Source organism: Crotalus tigris, unplaced genomic scaffold, assembly GCF_016545835.1.
Source record: "Crotalus tigris isolate CLP2741 ecotype Arizona unplaced genomic scaffold, ASM1654583v1 scf7180000018486.1709376, whole genome shotgun sequence".
In the NCBI taxonomy this organism is placed as follows: domain Eukaryota; kingdom Metazoa; phylum Chordata; class Lepidosauria; order Squamata; family Viperidae; genus Crotalus; species Crotalus tigris.
This window is the reverse complement of record NW_024097034.1, coordinates 348,852-367,373: the sequence shown is the minus strand read 5'-3', so window position 1 is coordinate 367,373 and position 18,522 is coordinate 348,852. Positions and strand designations below refer to the sequence as shown.

General features: G+C 36.5%; 1 protein-coding gene and 1 long non-coding RNA gene across 3 annotated transcripts in view; one reads left to right on the top strand and one right to left on the bottom strand.

The window, feature by feature from the left end:
- The window catches only part of LOC120312352, a 17,229-nt gene extending 9,995 nt beyond the window's left edge, over window positions 1–7,234 (top strand). The window contains exon 3 of the long non-coding RNA XR_005557872.1: window positions 3,549–7,234. This is a non-coding gene — a long non-coding RNA (uncharacterized LOC120312352). The remainder of the gene's footprint in view (window positions 1–3,548) is intronic.
- On the bottom strand, window positions 282–18,522 carry GNG4 (G protein subunit gamma 4). Of its 2 annotated transcripts, XM_039352991.1 has the most exons (4): window positions 18,150–18,522; window positions 11,863–11,935; window positions 7,263–7,371; window positions 282–1,935 (listed from the first exon to the last, which is right to left on the bottom strand). In XM_039352991.1, the coding sequence occupies exons 3-4, from the start codon at window positions 7,359–7,361 to the stop codon at window positions 1,807–1,809; spliced, it is 228 nt and encodes a 75-aa protein (XP_039208925.1). In that variant the 5' UTR covers window positions 7,362–7,371; window positions 11,863–11,935; window positions 18,150–18,522; the 3' UTR covers window positions 282–1,806. The 2 variants fall into 2 exon arrangements, with proteins under 2 accessions (XP_039208925.1, XP_039208924.1); XM_039352990.1 differs by lacking the exon at window positions 11,863–11,935 and having other exon boundaries at window positions 18,150–18,517.

Here is an 18,522-nt window from a genome sequence, read left to right as displayed (position 1 = left end):
CATCAATATACATGTAAATTAGTTGTATTTTAAAATGTTTGAAAACTAAAAAAAATGTGTGCTTAATATATAAGTCAGATGGCCCATACTTAAAAGTATTAAAACACATCATACTTACTTGGGACCAGAAACAGATTAAAAAAGAACTATTTTACAGAGTCATTCAATGTGAATCTATGACATCAATGGATTTTTAACCCCGGGTTAAAAATTGATGCACAACTTTATATTAATAGTTTATAATATTCCAATAGACAAATAAATTACTAGAAATACAATCCTAAATTAAAAGTAACTTTTATTAAAATATTCAAGTAAGGAGAATGATTAACAGCACATTTTATCATACAAGATATATCAAATGAACGATATAATTGATTTCAGACAAACAAGCTTTTGCCGGGCATAATTTAAGATTTTTTTAAAGATAAGAGCCAATATAAAGACCATAGAAATCTATGTTGCTTAATTCACACTCAGCTGTACTAAAAAAATGTATTTAGCATATTACAAAGGCTAGAGGTATATAATCTGGAATATTAAGGAACATATCTAGATGACATCCTTTGCTGCAGGCTGCATAGTTTATAGCAGAGGTCCCCAATCCCCAGTCCATGGGCCAGTACCGGGCCACGGCATGCCAGCAACCGGTCCACACAAACAAGCAAAGCCCCATCTGCGGGATACAGGCAGGACACGAAACCACACCCCTTCCGGTCCATGAAAAAACCTCTCTCCACGGAACCGGTCCCTGGTGCCCAAAAGGTTGGGGACCTCTGGTTTATAGTATGAAATGGGAATCTGTACCCACAAAAATTATAATTAATGTGTAAGATTTTGAGAAATGATTCTTTATTTGAACTGAACTCTTCACTGTGCCAGTTTGACCTATGGAATGAAATCAGTATGGTCTTTATTTGGCCTGCAGGTTTTTCATGTGCTGGTACTATTACTACAATGTTTATTAGCAGTGCTATTGCCTGCTGCAATTAGCATACTGCAATACAAAAAGAAGAGTGACATCTTAATGGTAAAGAACACATTTTAAAATTTAAAAGTCCTAAATTAAATCCTTGGCATCTCAGGCTGAGCTTAAGTAGGCTCCTGTTCAAAACCTGAAAGTGCTGCTCATCGGTACAGATAATTCCAAGAAAGTTGACTAGTAGCTTGACTTGATATAAGGCAGCTAGTTGGGAAGATTTGATTTAACTTTAATATTCATAATTCAAACATTCATTGAGCACATTCTCTTCTGAAATCCCACTTTTTACATGGAAATACTTAAGAAATCGATAGTGCGTATTGCTCATCATAGCTTCGGCCCCTCTGAAAGACAGCCTGGGTTAGCACGACACATGAGGCTAAAAGGCGATTGGCCAATTTGTAACTCAGTGTGTTGTGCAAACCTAACCTGTAGAGTCGATTTATGATTCACTGTGTGTTCCGTCAGGCAATTTGGTTAATTCATAAGCCATTATTATATAAGCTATGGCTAGTCTACTGTGCAAACAAGCCAAAGACAGTTCATGAAATTTAACCAACAAAATCTAATTATCACATACATAAAAACAAATAGGATTCTTTTATTACAAAACACAAATAGAGAACAATAGAAATGTTGAACACATACCACTGATAGAAAAATTGACATTAAAAACCTTCACTTAAAATGTATTAACTTAGAATATATTGTGTTCTAGAAAGGGTTACTTTTAGTCTAAATTACTATATGGGAAAAACCTTTAGGAAAAGCATGCACCATCGGTAATGTATTTTCACAGATAACATTTTTAATTGCAGGGTGAATCATAGGATAGTACATAAGAGCTTCTTCTCCCTGAAGGGATTTTCAGATGCAGGCACTGGTATAATAAGGGGATCTTCTCCCATATGAGCATCACAATATGCCAATAAATCAGCAGCTGCCTTGGATACCTAGGAGCATTTTAAAAAGAAGAAAAGGAACAAAAGAAAAACGGGGGAAGGATTATCTAGGTATTGTTACTACTTCCATAGTGTTAATAGGTTGATCCAAGCAGTTAGAATATTTCTATGAAGGAGTCCTTTATACCAGTGTTTCCCAAACTTGACAATTTTAAGGCATGTGGACTTCAACTCCCAGAATTCCACAGCCAGCAACGCTGGCTGTGGAATTCTGGGAGTTGAAGTCCTCATGCCTTAAAATTGTCAAGTTTGGGAAACACTGCTTTATACCATAGCTGCGGAACCAGATGCCCCAGGCTTGCACATGATTCTTGAAAGCTTTCTGTGTATCTCCCAGCCTCTCAAGAAAATTCTCTGCATTATAATTTCGAATAAGGCAGAAACACAAAAGTATTAAGTATATAAGCAGTAATCATATAATTAAACTACTTCATATTAAATTAAATTATTTTAAAGATTTTACCTTGCCCATCAGATCTTTTCTGAGAGTAGGATTTGGAGGCCTACCATGCATATACCTCAAACTATAGTTCAGTATGTTATTTATTAATCTCTCTAAAATTATAGTACATTCCTAAAACAGGACATGTATAGACTATGGGGAAGAGTCCAAAACTAAATATGAAAAAAGTGATATACCGTGTTTCCCCAAAAGTAAGACCTACCCTGAAAATAAGCCCTAGCTTGATTTTTGGTGGTGGGCCTAATATAAGCCCTACCCCAAAAATAAGCCCTAGTTTTGGGGTGAGGCACACACCTAAAAATAAAGCTAGGGCAGGGTGGGAGCTCTCCACGCACCCCGCACCCACTTATCTTGCAGCCAGGCCTCTCCTCACCAGCCCACTTCTCCCGTGTCCACAGGCCTGAATTTTGCAGTCAGGCCTTTCAGGAAGGCCTCTGCAGCCAAAAACCGAGCTATGGATTCAATCCATAGCTCCATTTTGCAAGGCCTTTGCAGCCGAGAACCAAGCTATGGATTCAATCCGTAACTCGGTTCTCAGGTGCAGAGGCCTTCCAGAAAGACCTGACTGTGAAATGCAGGGCCGAGTTCCATTTTGAGTTGCAGAATGAAGCTGCTCCTTTGGCTGCAGAAGAAATGGGCTGGGTGGGTGGGGCTGTTGAGGCCAGAAGTGAGTGAAAAAGACACCCCCCAAAAATAAGACCTGGGGCCTCTTTTGGAGGAAAAAAAGACCCGGTCTTATATTCAGGGAAAAATGGTATTGATATTTTTTTCATATTTTTAGAACAATGTGGAAATCTTCACAAGTTCCGCTAAAAGTGGAACAAAAACAGATGCAAAGGAAAAGAAAGACTAAATGAGTTATTTAAAAAATGTGACCAGTATCTTTGTCAGATATTTACATGATTAATTAGGCACTTCTCTTTAACAGCGAAGCCTCTGTAATAAACAGTGGCCTCTGCATCAGATCAAAGAAATACAGTATAGGTGATCCTTATTATTCACAGGAGTTTCATCAGCATAAAAGCATAAGCTGCAAATAATGCAACGTTGAGTATATGAAAAGTAAAGAATAGTCTTCTTCTTCTGCATCATCCCTGTATTTACTCTTCTTTCTCCCTGCTCTACCTTTGGATCACCCCAGTCACAGGGCTTCAAACAGATTATTTACAGCAAGCATCCTTCTTCTTTGGAGTCTACACTCAGACGATGATGGAGAGGGTCACCTCATTCATACCGAGTGGTTCATGATGGGTCTCCACTCTGTACAGCTCTTTCCGATGAGGGAGTTGGCGACTATCAATTGCACACTATATTCTATTGATGCCAGCAGTCTGTATGCAATGTTTAGAGGGAATTGTGAATGTGCTGGAGGCAGAGTTAACATTCAGTGGCTGGACACTACTGCTTTCTGCAGACCATTCGCTGCTCATTCCATTTGCTGCAATTGATATGTGGGCTGCATTAGTATCCAATGATATAATCAAAAGGCCATTCTAATGTGACAAGACCTGCATCATGCGGGACAGTTATCACATGTTTTGTTGTCCAAACAGGGTAGTTTGTTCTATCACCAACCATAAGTCACTCCAAAGAGTCAATGCTATAAGGAAGCCATGTGAAATATTGCAGCAGAACTGGCCAGCAAGATGCAATTTTTTTATTCATATGTAGTTCCTATACATATTTTATTTTTAGTCTATGATAATGTACCAAATTCTGGCACAAGTACAGACATTCAGAAAAAGAAAAGAAAAGCTCAATTAGATTGGTCAGTTATTTTTGTGCTAATGGATTGTAAAATAGTAACAGAAAGGAAAACAAGGAAAAATTAGATTAGAAATGTATGTAAGGAAACTAAATTTTGGAATATGTGTCCTTCACCAAGCAACTTGGAATCACTTAGACACAATTTCTGATAAATTGGTTTCTAGATCTCACAATCCAGACAATGTAACCATATTAAACCAGTAGTTGATTAACTCTCTTTTTGTTTATTATAGATGAATATTACCACAAATTCAACCTCGGAAAGTTGTTACCAGATATTTATGATTTAAGAGAAAGTTTAGCAATCTTTGAAAGAACTAGAGAATGTTATCATTACATTTCAGAGTAAAGAAGGTGATTAAAAACAGCCCAAGTTAGAATATAATCCTGTTAGATACCCTATAATTATAAGATTCAGTGACAAGACAAAATGCTGCAATTACTACAGTCACCTTCCATGAAAAGACAGACATAATTACTGTTCATGCAATGACACCCACTCTGCTTGTGCTTTGTATCTAAAATGAGCACATCCACAAACATCTCACTAATGCCAGTGTTGATTTCACAACACTATTTTAGAAATAATTAACAATTTCATCTTTAAAGGAGAATGGGAAAAGCACAATAGCTGCTGCACGCAATTGTTCACAATGCTACTTATGTTAAAAATCAGTGTTTCTTGACTGGATGTCAGCAGCTTAGTTTTATTTTTCTAAAAGGTATCTGCAAACTTTAGTTAACACCATACAAATTTATTCTACAACATTGACTTTAACTTTTTCAATTTCACTGTTTTATTTTTAAAAAAGGAATTTTCTTTCAGCAGCAATATTTATCTATAATGCATTAGTTTCATCTCAATCATAGCTATTGTTCTTAATTAAGATCTAATTTTTTAGTATATTTTGTTCGTTATTCTGAATATTTTAGAGTTTAATTTATCAGTTCCTATTTGGACAATTGGGTCTTTGCATATTAACTTGAAATATACACAAATCTCTTGTTAATACAAATAGTAGTGATTAAATCAAGAAGCCTCTCATACTTCTTTATTTTTGCTGAATTGAGAAACTATTATAACAAATTGAGAACAAAGGCATTATGGTTCACTTATGAGCTTTGTTTACATATAAGCTATGCAAATAAGCTCTATACACTAAGAAACATGAATGTATTTCTCAGCTTAGTAATCAAAGTCTAATTATCTGAATATGCCCTGGGCATACATATGGTTTTCAGATGTGTGATCATCCAAGTAATATATAAAATTGGACCTCTTTAGCTTTAGAAATAAAACTAGATGAGATAATATTCAACTTCTGGAAGAGAAGAAATGTTAGCAATAAACAGTATTAAATCCCCAGTCTCCGTTTTCCTTTCCATAGTTGTTAGACCTAATCTCTCTGCTCTTTGGATGTATATTCTTTATCTATTTTGACTTTGACATAAAAGATTCTGTTGCTCAACAGTTATTGCATATAATATCACAAAGCAATATAATTGATCCTCATAATCCTCAGCATCAGCTTTTTCAAAATGCCAATTTAAATATATCATTTAGAATGTTTTGTACATGTGGAAATGAGTCATCTCTGTTTATGCATATGCAGGAATACAATAATGTTTATGTGGGAATGTTATTTGAGAAACTAATAAAAGTTAATTAATTTACAATGTATTTGTTTCATTTCCAAAGAGAAGTAAATGTGTATACATTCATTTTGCTTATCTCATGAATGTAAAAATCACAATCTAAGATATTCAAGCCAAACATCTGTCATGTGCAGTAGTAATTTCAAACCAGAGAAAAATCTGCTTAGGCAGTGTTTTTAAAGAATGGGTGCCTATGAGGTCTTTCAAAAACAATTTTAGTACTGTAGTTGACAGGACAGCACAGTGGGTTAGGTGTTCTGAGGAGGATTTAAACTTCATAGAATTGTCACTGATCCAACAACATTTAATTAATTTTACAAGCCAAGATATCCTCTGTTCTGTATTGTGAACAGAAAATCTAAGAAATGTCAAAGGCTTTAAAACACTTCCAAATAACTACTTTGTTCACTCAAGTACCACAAAATTGTGCTCTGAAAGGATGCATCACATCTAACATTCAATAAATTTACTAACTCCAGTGACAACGGATATAATCTACTTTTTTCTTAAATTAAAATGAGAGATCGTCTTTTCTCAACAGTAAAATTTATCAACAAACTAAGAGAGTTACAGAGCTGCTCAGGAGATAATTCAAGGATAGTCTGATCCTTCATGTGCTATTAATTTCCAAGCATAAATGCTATAAGTAATAGCTATATGCCCTAATTTCAGTATAACCTAAACATTTATGCAACTTGAGTAAATTCCAACATTATACAAATGTTGAACAGTAGGATTTTTCTCTCTTTAAATCCACAATGTCGACCTTGGCCTTATTTTATCCTAGAATTACTCCAAGGTCTCTGAATCAGATTTTGAGAATCTAGGGGGTTCTAGGAGAAAGAGTATCTTCCCCTTTTTTTCTGCAATAGACACCCATCCATGAACAATGAAGGTCACTGTAAATCAGGGGTGTCAAACTGCCAGCCCACGGGCGGGATGCATCAAACTGAAGCTGCGCCCACCCTAGCTCCAGCAAGGAGGAAAAAGTTGCAATAAGTTGTGACACATTACGTGACGTAGCGAGTTTGACAACCCTGCTGTAAATAGTTACAGCTTCCCAATTACAAATATCACAGGATAATATCTGTACGAGTTAGACTGAGAATCGGAGAGTGCCAAGGAAGGGATTATTGTTGTATCAATGGCCACTCAGCCCCCTGCCCGAAACGTGCAGAACAGATGTCCCTTAAGCTATTAGAAAACTGGTGGTGGTAGGAAAGCTACAGGTTTAATCTGTGCTGGACATAAGGGGAAATTAAACTCTCATATTGACAGATGGCAAACAACTAGCTTCAGCCTAGTGCCGATGCCAGTATGCCATATGAAAATTCTTATCTAGCTATGCTGGTTGAAAATATGAATAGTGTCTGCAGATTTCTAACCAGTGGGTAGCTAAAATTTGTAAATATGATTACAAGTTCAAATTTACCTTTATCCTATCCAGATATGCTTCCATTTTTAATTGTTCCACTGCTTTTCTTGCTTGAGATATACTTGTTGTACTGTTATTAGGCATTATCTCCTTCATTCTGATTTTCCTAGATCAATAAAAATGAGAGCATTACAAATTGTTTATTTTTAAAAGATAAACCATTCTAAGAATAGATATATTTTTCTAGCTCCAGTTTCTCCTTAGATCCTTCTTTCATTTCACTGATCAATCCTCATTGAACTGCCAGTATGGAATTTTATCTTTGCAATCTTCCTCTAGGCTTTTCAATATAATCAGAGATCAGGTTACCTAATAATAACCCATCATATTTAATATGTAATTAAGTCATTTATTGTAGCAGGAGAAATCAGCTTTGCACAACGCCCTAATTTGAGAATAAGGCAGCATTGGCAGAGCAGAATCATAAGGGACAGGATTTTCAGTCCCCCCCCCCCCAATTTGAACTGAGGAGGTTGTTTTTTATTTTGATTTGTTTTCTTTAATTGGCCTGTTTGTGCATTTCCTGCCTCAATATACCAGGAAACTACATGTCCTCAGTGATAAGTAATAATATCACTGATTTCCATCTATCGGTTTCAGGGCTTCTAGGATTTCAAAAATGCTTATGGGGACCACAAGTTGTCCATTTATTCATAATAGCTTTGGAGAGGGAGAGGGAGGGAGGGAGGGAGGGGGAGAGAGAGAGAGAGAGTGAGAGAGAGAGGTGTTGCATCTTCATTTCTCAAAACCTGAGTTGGTTTTACAAATCAGGGAATTGTCCATTTGTCTGTCAAATGAAATTCCAGCCTTTAAAAACACTGATATTTGTTTCTTTATTTTAAAGAATTGCAGGCCAGATTTAAGGGTAAAAGATCCAGTAATGTAATTTCTATAGCATAAACTAATAATGTTGACTTAAAACCGTTTAACATCTTGTATATGTTTTTCCTGGTAATTTAGTTTTAGGTTCTTAGTACATATTAATCTTTCATATTAAAACAGAATGTTTCCTATTGCCCTCTGCTTTATCCTCTACTTTATCTTACCAATTTTGTAAACCCAGTAACTATATATAATTTATAGATCATTCCTTATGGCTTAACACATGTCAATTCACCCTATGGCAATTTATTCAATCAGTAAAGAGCCAGTTTGTTCTAGCAGTTAAGGCAGCAGGCTAGAAACAGGGAGAGTATGGATTCTAGTCCTGCTTTCAGCATGAAAGCATGCTGGGTGCCTCTGGGCAGTCATTCTCTCTCAGCCCAACCCACCTCACAGAAATATAGAAGGCAAAGGAGTATTAGGTATGTTCACAACTTTGAGTTATTATTTCTATTTTTTTTTAAAAAAAACACCTTTACACAATATGTGAATTCCCACTAAATTAGTACTGAAATACTTATAAATGGTTAAAATGTCCGCATGAGTATAAAATTAATGTATAAAATGTTATATCTAGAGTTAATACAATACCAGAAACAGAATCACTACAAAGAGAGAACGAAAAGGAGAATCAATTGATTTATTTGTACCTTAAAAGAACCAATTTGTTTCTGTCATAAAAGAAATCTTACAACCAGATTTTGAAAGAGGTAATCGGTAAAAACCAATCAGTGAGAAGCAATGCCACCTTGTAATATGAACTTCCCTATAATTTGCCTCACTATCTCTCTTGCTATTATTGATAGTTAGAAGGGTTTGGTTTTGATATTAAGATATTTTATGTATCATTTGTATTGCACTGTTCTGATGCAGACTTTATTGCAACATTACAGTTTTACCTGAGGTATGCTAATGTGAGCAAGGTGGAAACATTTTTTTTATTACAAATAGCAATAAAATAACTAGCAAATCTAGCTTAGAATCAGTTTAAATTCCTGGGATATGGTGATATGAAAATCGAATGGATGGTTAAAGAAAAACTGGATGTGAAAGATGCACTGCTGTTCTCTGTCTTTCTGGTTCTACAGAATATGAGAAGACTTAACACATAGGGCAACAGGCTATTGTTTAGGCATATAGCCCAGGGGGAAGAGAAGTGCTACAAGAGAGCTGAATATTTGTAAGTGGCAGGATTTTTTTTTTAAAGCAAAATCTCTGCAAACTCTCCTACTAAATAAGACACCAGAGGGTTATTTCAGATTCAGATGAAAGCATTTCCAAATAATATACCCAAAAGCATACTGCAAAAAAGGGAGACATTACTCCTGAACACTCACATTTAATTCATTATTTTTAAAAACTCAGTGCGGATATGAAACAGAAACAGTAAGAAGGTAATATTTGTCGGGAATTTGGATTTCTCTCTCAGGCAAGATTTTGTTTCATTCATATTAAAGTTTTGCAAATAAGAAAATGGAGAATAAGCTACACCACAGATCTATATCTCTTGAGAAAGAATCCCAAAGGTCATAGTGCGCATCAGGTTTTTCCCCTTTGAGGCAGGTTTTATTTCATTTTATTTATTTAATTTGTTTGCCACCCATCTTGCTGCAAGGAAACTCTGGGCAGTGTACAACATTTAGTTTTAGATTTACCCTTCTGGACTCTTGAGACCAGCATTTCCTGAAGACAGAAACAGAGACATGAAAATGGATATGGTGTGGCTGAGGCAAAGAGGGACCTTGGCTTTGAAAGCTCTTAAATCCTTTCCCAGACCAGTAAAATATTTGGATGAACAAGTCTCCTGTGTTTAGTCAGTTTCTCATAACTACTCTGAAAGAGTAATTCAAATTCCATTAAATTCAAGCACGCATAAAATTGTTATTCTGTGGATTTTTGTCCCTTTTTTGGCCTCTACTCTCTTGTCTTAAAAAAGTTTTTGCCTGCTGCAGGCATAAGTAATTGGTGTAATATACTTGTGATTACAGCATGGGTACATATATTTTCAGACATAGTTATAAACCGTGAATCAATAACTCTAACTCTAACCTCTCTGGTGGGAAGAAAGCAAAGGACATCCAAAACAAGCAGATATAATCTCTGCACTTTCACTTGGGGAACAAAAATAAAACCATTGTGCAACAAATATTCACCCCCTTTTCCCTGCATATCTTTGCCACTGAATATTGTAAAAGTGACCTATAAAGTGAGAAAAGTGCATGAGCAAACAGCAACCGAAGTTTGGTGCTTGATTCATTTATTTCATAAAGATATCTTATATGTGATGGCCCAGTGAATTGCCCTCGCCTCCCCTCAGAAGCAGTAACTAGTTGTACCACTTTCAACTACATTAATTACAACCACGTGCTTCCTCTCTTTGGTTGTCAGTTTCTCATATAGCTGGGTAGAAATTCTGGCCTATTTCTCCATGGCAATCTACTTCAGCTCAATAATGCTTGAAAGTTTACTAGTATGACTTGCTCATTTCAGATTCTACTCCCTTTCTCTTTGAGTTGGTCTTTCCAAAACATCAAATTTGGTCTCCTACAGCCATTTTCTTCTAGACTTCTTTGTATGTTTGGGATTAGTATCTTCCTGTATGATCTAATGCTTGAGAAGTGGCATTAGTCACTCCTGGTAAGATGGGCAGCTATATAAATTTGACAGATAGATAGATAGATGAGGGAGAGAGAGAAAGAAAGAGGGAGGGAAGGATTCTTACTGTTGAATGCAATATTTGTTTTCTGCCAAACGTAACAATTCCATGTAATTGCAAAATGTTCATATTTGATTCATCTATCCCTAAAATGTTCCTTCAGAGAACTGGAAAGTTGTCCAAGTGCCCTTTGGTAAATTTGAAACAAGCATTACTATTCTTAGTAAGCAGTGGCTTCTACCTTGCTTACCACACTCCCAAGAATGCCCTTTTTAACCAGTTTTTTTCAGATGGGTAAATTGTGTAGACTGTTTGGTCAAGGCAAAAAAATCCTGCAGATCCCTACATGTTTTCCTAGGGTTTTAATTTCCTGTATGCTGTGCTCCTAGAATGGTTTTGAGAGGATGGCTGCTGTTTGTAGTGTTCACTGATCTCCAAGCCTTCTCCATTTCAAGACTGTCTGTATTGCTATTAATGGAGAATTAGTTTTTCACTGTTTTCACACTGAACGTGTTTGAACATCTAGAACTGATATGGCAAGACTTTCATATTGATGAGGAGCCAAGATTTGTGAGATTTGCATAGGGTAGGGTTGCTGGCACACATCAGCCCTGCTTGTTTAATGAAGCATTCACATACATAGCCCTAGTTACATCTGTAATGGAACTGATTGAATTAAGGGGAAACTACATATTTCACACTGGCACATCATATTGGATGACCTTTGTTTATGAAATGAATAAGACAAAAATGGAACTTTAATTATTTTTCGGTCAGATTCCATATATACAATATATATTAGTTGGACCACATGAAGCTCTGATTACATTTGGTAGCAATTATGCAGAAATTCAGAAAATCTTAACACTTTTTCATATAACTGAATTTATTCTCTTGCTTATTTCACACAATTATCTCCTTCATTTCTTACGAGGGAGAGGCAGGGAAAGGACACACCTCTGCTAGAGGAAAAGTCCACTGGTATATTGTTAGATGAACCTAAAACACAAATTTAATTAACTATTCTGTAAGCCTACAATGCCTTCTTAAAGGACTTACCATTTATATCTGTTTTAAAAGCAACTACTGCAACAAATAGGCTTCTAATGAGGTTCATCCCAAGCATGGGCCTCTGCAAAGGGAGCAAATGATGATATACATGTGACAACACTATTAAGCAAATGTTGCAACTTAAGTAAAGTTAGTCAAATGTCAGAATGAAAGTATAAAATTGCATCAATGCAGTGTCATCCTTTTGACATGATTGGCTGCATAGATGTACATTGCTTTAGAATTCCTGGATAGATTCTGTAGCATTTCAGATACAAAAGAATATGGAGCTTTTTTGGGGGGTGGGGGACGGGGACATATTGGTTTGAATTGAGTTAAGATCCTGTTTGATTTTCCTTACAAATTTGTTAACATTTATATACAAGATTAATTTCTGAGCACAACACAGGATTATAAAATTAATAGTTAGTTCCATGAATATTGATATTTGTCTGCTTTTTTACATCAATTCACAATAATTACTATATTTTCCCCAGTACAGACTCTTAGAACACATACTTGCTCAGGTTTCAAGTTCCTATACCTTCAAGTCTCCACCCAACCTAGAAAATACATCTGCTTTTGGTTTAAATCCCATTTTTATTTTTTGTTTTTTTCTCTTAAAAAAAGAAACCAATTTTTATTTTCTATATCCCTGTTATCACAAGTTAATAGATGTAGTAATAAAAATGATAGAATTCAAACTGTTCAGTAAAACTTAAATTTATTTAAATTACAACAGAACAAAGTGACTTTGTTTGCTTAGTTTGTACTATTTCCATCCAAATTATACTTGGGATTATAAAACAAAATGGAAAGTATGCCAGTTTTTAATAATAATAATAATAATAATATAGTAGTAGTAATAATAAAGTTGGAAGGGACCTTGGAGGTCATCTAGTCCAACCCCCTGTTCAGGCAGGAAACCCTATACCATTTCGGACAAATGGCTGTCCAGTTTCTTCTTAAAAACCTCCAGTGTTGGAGCATTCACCGCTTCTGGAGGCAGGTTGTTCCACTGGTTAATTGTTCTAACTGTCAGGAAGTTTCTCCTTAGTTCTAGGTTGCTTCTCTCTTTGGTTAGTTTCCACCCGTTACTTCTTGTCCTGCCTTCAGGCACTTTGGAAAATAGCTTGACTATTTAGAACAGGGGTCCCCAACCCCTGGGCCACGTGAACTACCGTGGCCTATTTGGAATTGGGCCATGCGAGTGGCAGCCAAAATGCACGCAGGCTCACGTAACTCAACTTGTGCAAGTGGTGGGCCGGCGGGTACTTGCACGTGGCAGCCTGTTGGTCACGCAAATCAAGCTGCGCACATGCATGCCAGCCCACCACTCACCCAAGGGCTGCGTGCACACAGGTGTGCCAGCCCACTGGTTGTGCAACCCAGTTCTTTCCCCCCAATTGGGTCGCCAAGCCGTAAAGGTTGGAGACCGCTGATTTAGAACACACATTTCCCTAATTCTTTGTGGCATTTCATGATGATGATGGTATCCATTCAGTTGTGTCTACTCTTAGCAATTTATGGGCCAGGTTTCTCCACATCTTCTGATTTTGCACTACTTTTTTGTGATGTTCTATGCTCTGCCTGGTGTAATTTCTGATGGTGTCCAGCCACCAAATCCAAATGTTATTTTTAATGAATTCTTGTCTAAAAGTTAAGTACCTACATAGCCTTTGATTTCTTACCACTGGATGAAAATTTAAAATTTCAGTTTGGTTATATGTTCAAAATATTTCTCCTTTAGCACCTGCTCACAGAACCATCCTATCTTATTAAACTAAAGTTATTAAACTAAAGGTTTTCAAACAGAGTCTACAAAGGAAAATAGTACCCAATATAGCATTAACCTATAAATACCAATCATAATTGAAAACTCTGTAATGGTGCTCTGGTTTTCTTTAATTATATCATGATTCTAGGTTTTAATGGGTATAGAAAAAGGAAAAAAAAGAAACATTATAATCAGATGTAGATCCTATAACTGTTAATAACTATAAAGCTATTTTTATTTTTTTTAATATTTTAATTATTGACTATCCAATATTTAATGTAAATCAAATAAATGAACCGTTAATATAGATCAACAGTGCCATCTAGAGAAAGAACAGCAACTTGCAATGATTTGTGACCCTTTTTAATTGCACCACTAAATTCTGGAATAATGGCCAGAAATTAGATATGTGATTTGCCACAGTTCTTCAGTAAAATGTTGTTATGACATGCACTGCATAAGATTAATGTATCGACCCATATAAACAAGCCAAAAGCAAAGCTTATTTACTCATTTTTATTTAATATGGTCCACAATTGGGCAAAGTTTGACTGTCTACACTCTAAAACAGTGTTTCCCAAACTTGACAATTTTAAGGCATGAGAATTCTGGGAGTTGAAGTCCACATGCCTTAAAATTGTCAAGTTTGGGAAACACTGCTCTAAAACTAACCTGACTAATATCTTGGGTTGCATCAGGTTTCTTGGTCAGGAGCCATACAAATCATAAAATCCTAAGATAGGATTGGAAGAGACCTTGGGGGTCTTCAAGTGTAATCCCTGACAGAAATTCTCAAACCATCTCAGGCAAATGACATTCCAACAACCTTTGCTTGAAAACTTCCAGTGATGGAGTATTTATAACCCAAGGAGGCAGACTATTCCACTGCTTGACAGCTCTCATAATCAGGAAATTCCTCATGTTTGGCTCTCTTTCTATAAAGCTTTCCAGTCATTGGTTTTTTATTCTCGCAGAATCGTTGGAAGTGAGGCAACATGTAAATGTAATATATAATCATGTTATGATTGGTTGGACAACCAGATGTTTAGACTGGATTTGGCATTTTTATCCACCTATCAATGAAGGATCTGGAATGAGGCAGATTCTGTTCTTTGATGATGTAAGCTGTTTCAGGTAAGGTTGCCTTTTGCCATTGACCGATGGTGATTTTGTCAATGCCAATGGTGTTAATGCTCCAGTTGTTTGGAGATTGCATCCAAGGAGCTTATTATTATTATTATTGGTACTATCTTTGTTTTCTTTTGCCACAATTGTTCTATTTCTATTTGCAAATTTTTGTATTTTGTAATTTTATCCAGTTTTTTATTCTGTTGTCACCATGTACTGCCACATTACTGTTATTATTACCTTGGCTCTAAAGAGATTAACTCATAACATGTCCATTCTCTTAATCGATTTCCATGGGATTTAGCCTCCTGAAATTTTACTTTTTTTTATTAATTTTTTTTTAAATTTTACAATAAAAACCCCTTCCCCAATCCCTCCCAACCCACCCCAAAACCCTCCCCCATTCTTCCCAGAGCTGAATACAGGCTTAACTAGATCTTAAAAGAAAAAAAGTTTTAAACCCAAATAAACCTTAAGCAAATATAATTACACTCAATAAACAAATTGTAAAGTACTTTAACTCCATTACATATAAAAAACAAAAAGAGGGAAAAAAAGAGAAAATAAAAAAATAAAAAAAATAAAAAATTAAAGAACAATAACAATTACACTTCTAAATAATATCTTAAACTTATATAAATTATTCAAAAGCTAGATAATATTTTCTTATATCATACTTATACTGTATAAAATTTATCCATCTTTTCCACACCAAAAGATACTTCTCTTGCGATTGATCTTTCAAGAAAGCCGAAATTTTTGCCATTTCCGCTAAGTAAGAAACTTTAAAAAACCATTCTTGCAAAGTAGGCAAAGATTCCTTCTTCCGATATTGCCCTATTAACAACCTAGCCGCAGTAATTCTGAAATTTTACTTTTGTTACATGACCCTCTTTTCATTTTTTAAACTTGTCATTATCATTGTTCTTGTTGTTGTTATTCTCAGTTTATTACAGAACTGTATTTTTACCTCCAGACTCCTCTATTCTTTCCTCAGGCCTTGGTCTTGTGTTGGAAGTATGAACAAAAATACTACTTGTGCTCCAACCATTTTTGCTTTCCTGCCTAACCCCTAATAGTCTCTTGATAATTCTTCCAGATTGCTTTTGGCAGTGTCATTGTTCCAAGGTGAAATAGAAGAAAAGGACTATGATCAATAGGATTGATTAATCAGGTTAGTGTCTCTCCATCACTTGGGAAACAGCATATTTCCCTTGATATCAAGTCTGTAGAATGTCAACTCCAATTCTCTCAGAAGCAGGTCTCCCATCATCACAACATACCTTTGGCACAGTAGTTGGATTTCTCGCCTCCATGGAAATTCAAGCTTCCCTCTTCCCTGTCCCTGGAATGCTGAGAGAAAACTCTTTCCCCAAAGTTAAGCCTGTTTCTCCCCTCATGAATACTTGCATCTTTAATCTCTTTCTAACTCATACCTTCCCATCACCTCCCTTTATCTCAATGTCCCAAGCAGGGGTATCTCAATCAATCATCTGTTTGTCATGTTTACAGTCCCCTAAGCCAAGGCATTCAGCTCTTCCCTTTCTATCGTCTGGTTTGTTATTTTGTTCCAGCTAAAAACATTTTTCAAAAATCTGTACTGCAGGGCAAGGGCTATTCTCATCCCATCTATCCCATCCATTGAGTGGCACTGGGGTGGTGGTGGCGGTGGCAGGAAGTGAAAACTGAAAAAAAATATACAGCAGGTAAAAAGTATCCATTTTGGCGGTAGCAGGAATTGAAAACTGAAAAAAAATATACAGCAGGTAGAAAGTATCCATTTTCTGAGCCTTCTCACACTTCAACTCTGTCACAGAAAAGGAGTCAATTAACCTCCACTGACTCCTCAGATAACAGATAATCCCAAATAAGACAGTTGATCAGGGATACTTATTTTAGTCTGGAACAGATCCAGAACCATTTGGGGCAAACAGTTACCTCTCAGGGTTATTCGACTGAATCAGAGGCCAAAGCAAGATCTTTTTATTTTGGTTGTTTTGCTTTGTTTTTACTTGATAAACTTCATCACCCAACAATATAGTATTGTAAACAATAAAGTATATATTTATTTCCCATTTTTATGATTAGATTATATGGTGAACATCTGAGTTTTTTTTATGCTGTGCATTCCTATTAGTTTTGGTATCTTTGATTGAAGGATTATATGCCCTCAAGTCATTTTCAATTCCTAGTGATCGCATAGGTAGATTTTCTCCATGAGTGATATTTTTAAACAGCTATTTGGTTTTGTATACTTGTCACTAAATTCTTAACATTCTGAAACATGTACATAATTTTTAAAGGGTATTTAACAATGTTCCTCATCTCTTGCCTGAAAACAGTTTAAAATTTCTCTGATCTTTTTATATATATATATATAATGCTAGTGTCCTGCATTCATCACTGTAATACAACTGGAACAGTCTGTCTGTTTTGCACTAAAATCTGTTCTGGCACTCTTTATCTGAACAATTGAGATTCCTGTTGCCTGTTTATCAACTCCCAAATAGAGAAAAACAGAAGAGGGGAAAAAAAGCAACCTTTCTTAAAATGCTTCTTTTGAAGGTTTTTTTTCTTTTTCCTTCAGTACCATCCTAACCTTCCGCACATTACATTTGGTGCCTAATCATACAACTAAAATGTTGTATGATTACTCTAATAAATATCCACTAACATAGCTCTTCTATCCCTAAAAGGCACAAACAACAAAGGATGTCAGTTTATAATCTCTCCCACTTCCTCAGAATATTTGCCTTCTGCCCACAGACCTTCATTCTCTGATAGATACACTGCAACCGCCTCTCTAATATACATGTTATGGACACACATACATATCTGCATTCTCAGATTTTCTAAATTAGGTGCCACATGGCCTGGAATAGTGCCCAGCAGCTCAAGATACTAAACACACACACACACACACACACACACACACACACACACACACACCATATATATACATCTTCTTTTCATTAGAAAGTCATCCATGCCAGTTCTTGCCATACTCTGATTTTATATGTTTGAAGTCAGATGAAAGTCTTAATTATGTGAGAAGTCTGTTTAAATGCAGAAAGTAGCAAAAATGAGAAACCGAAAGAGGGCCTCATCAGTGAAATATTGCCTTATTGCACTGTTTCTGGCAATCCCAGTGACAATTTCTTTAAACAAATTATTTCGGGTAAGACCAAGAATGCAACTTGCATGCTTTGAAAACACTTGTGACACACCCCAACTCTACAAGCTGGGAATCTGCCACGGGGCAAAAGTCATTCCCCCTCTTCTCAACCAAACCAATGGGTTTGAGGCACATTGCCAGCAACGCAGTGCCCCGGAGCGGGGCTCTCCCTAAGTTCCCCATCCGCGCCCACCTTCGCCCAGTTCGAGGACTTACCGTGCAGCAAGAAATGGAGGCTTTAGCAGTCAGAGAGATTCGAACAAGCGAAGCCCCCACGCTCACGCCTCGAGTGCAAGCAGGGACGTGCTGAGGGTGCACATGCCCGGAAAAAAAAACAAAAGGCTCTGACCGCTTTGAGGCGAAGCTCTCGGCTATACGTCTGCGCGTGATTTATTTGGCTTTGGTTTTTGTTTTTAAAAAGAACGCTACCTGTCCGCCACGCCCCCTGGCTAGCAGAGCAGCGGCTCGCCGACTCGCTCGCTCCCTCGCTGAGGCTTGGGTGCCTCGTTGAGTCTTTGGAGGCGCGCGTGCGCGTCTCCGCGCTTGCCGCGAGGAGGAATTCCAGCTTGTGACGTCAATCGGGGCGAGG

Bases quoted from the DNA above. Each gene is read 5' to 3' on its own strand.
- GNG4 (XM_039352991.1), bottom strand. From the start codon at position 7,361: ATGAAGGAGATAATGCCTAATAACAGTACAACAAGTATATCTCAAGCA. The intron at 1,936-7,262 runs GTAAATTTGAAC...AAATGCTCCTAG, and splicing joins CATATCTGGATAGGATAAAG to GTATCCAAGGCAGCTGCTGA.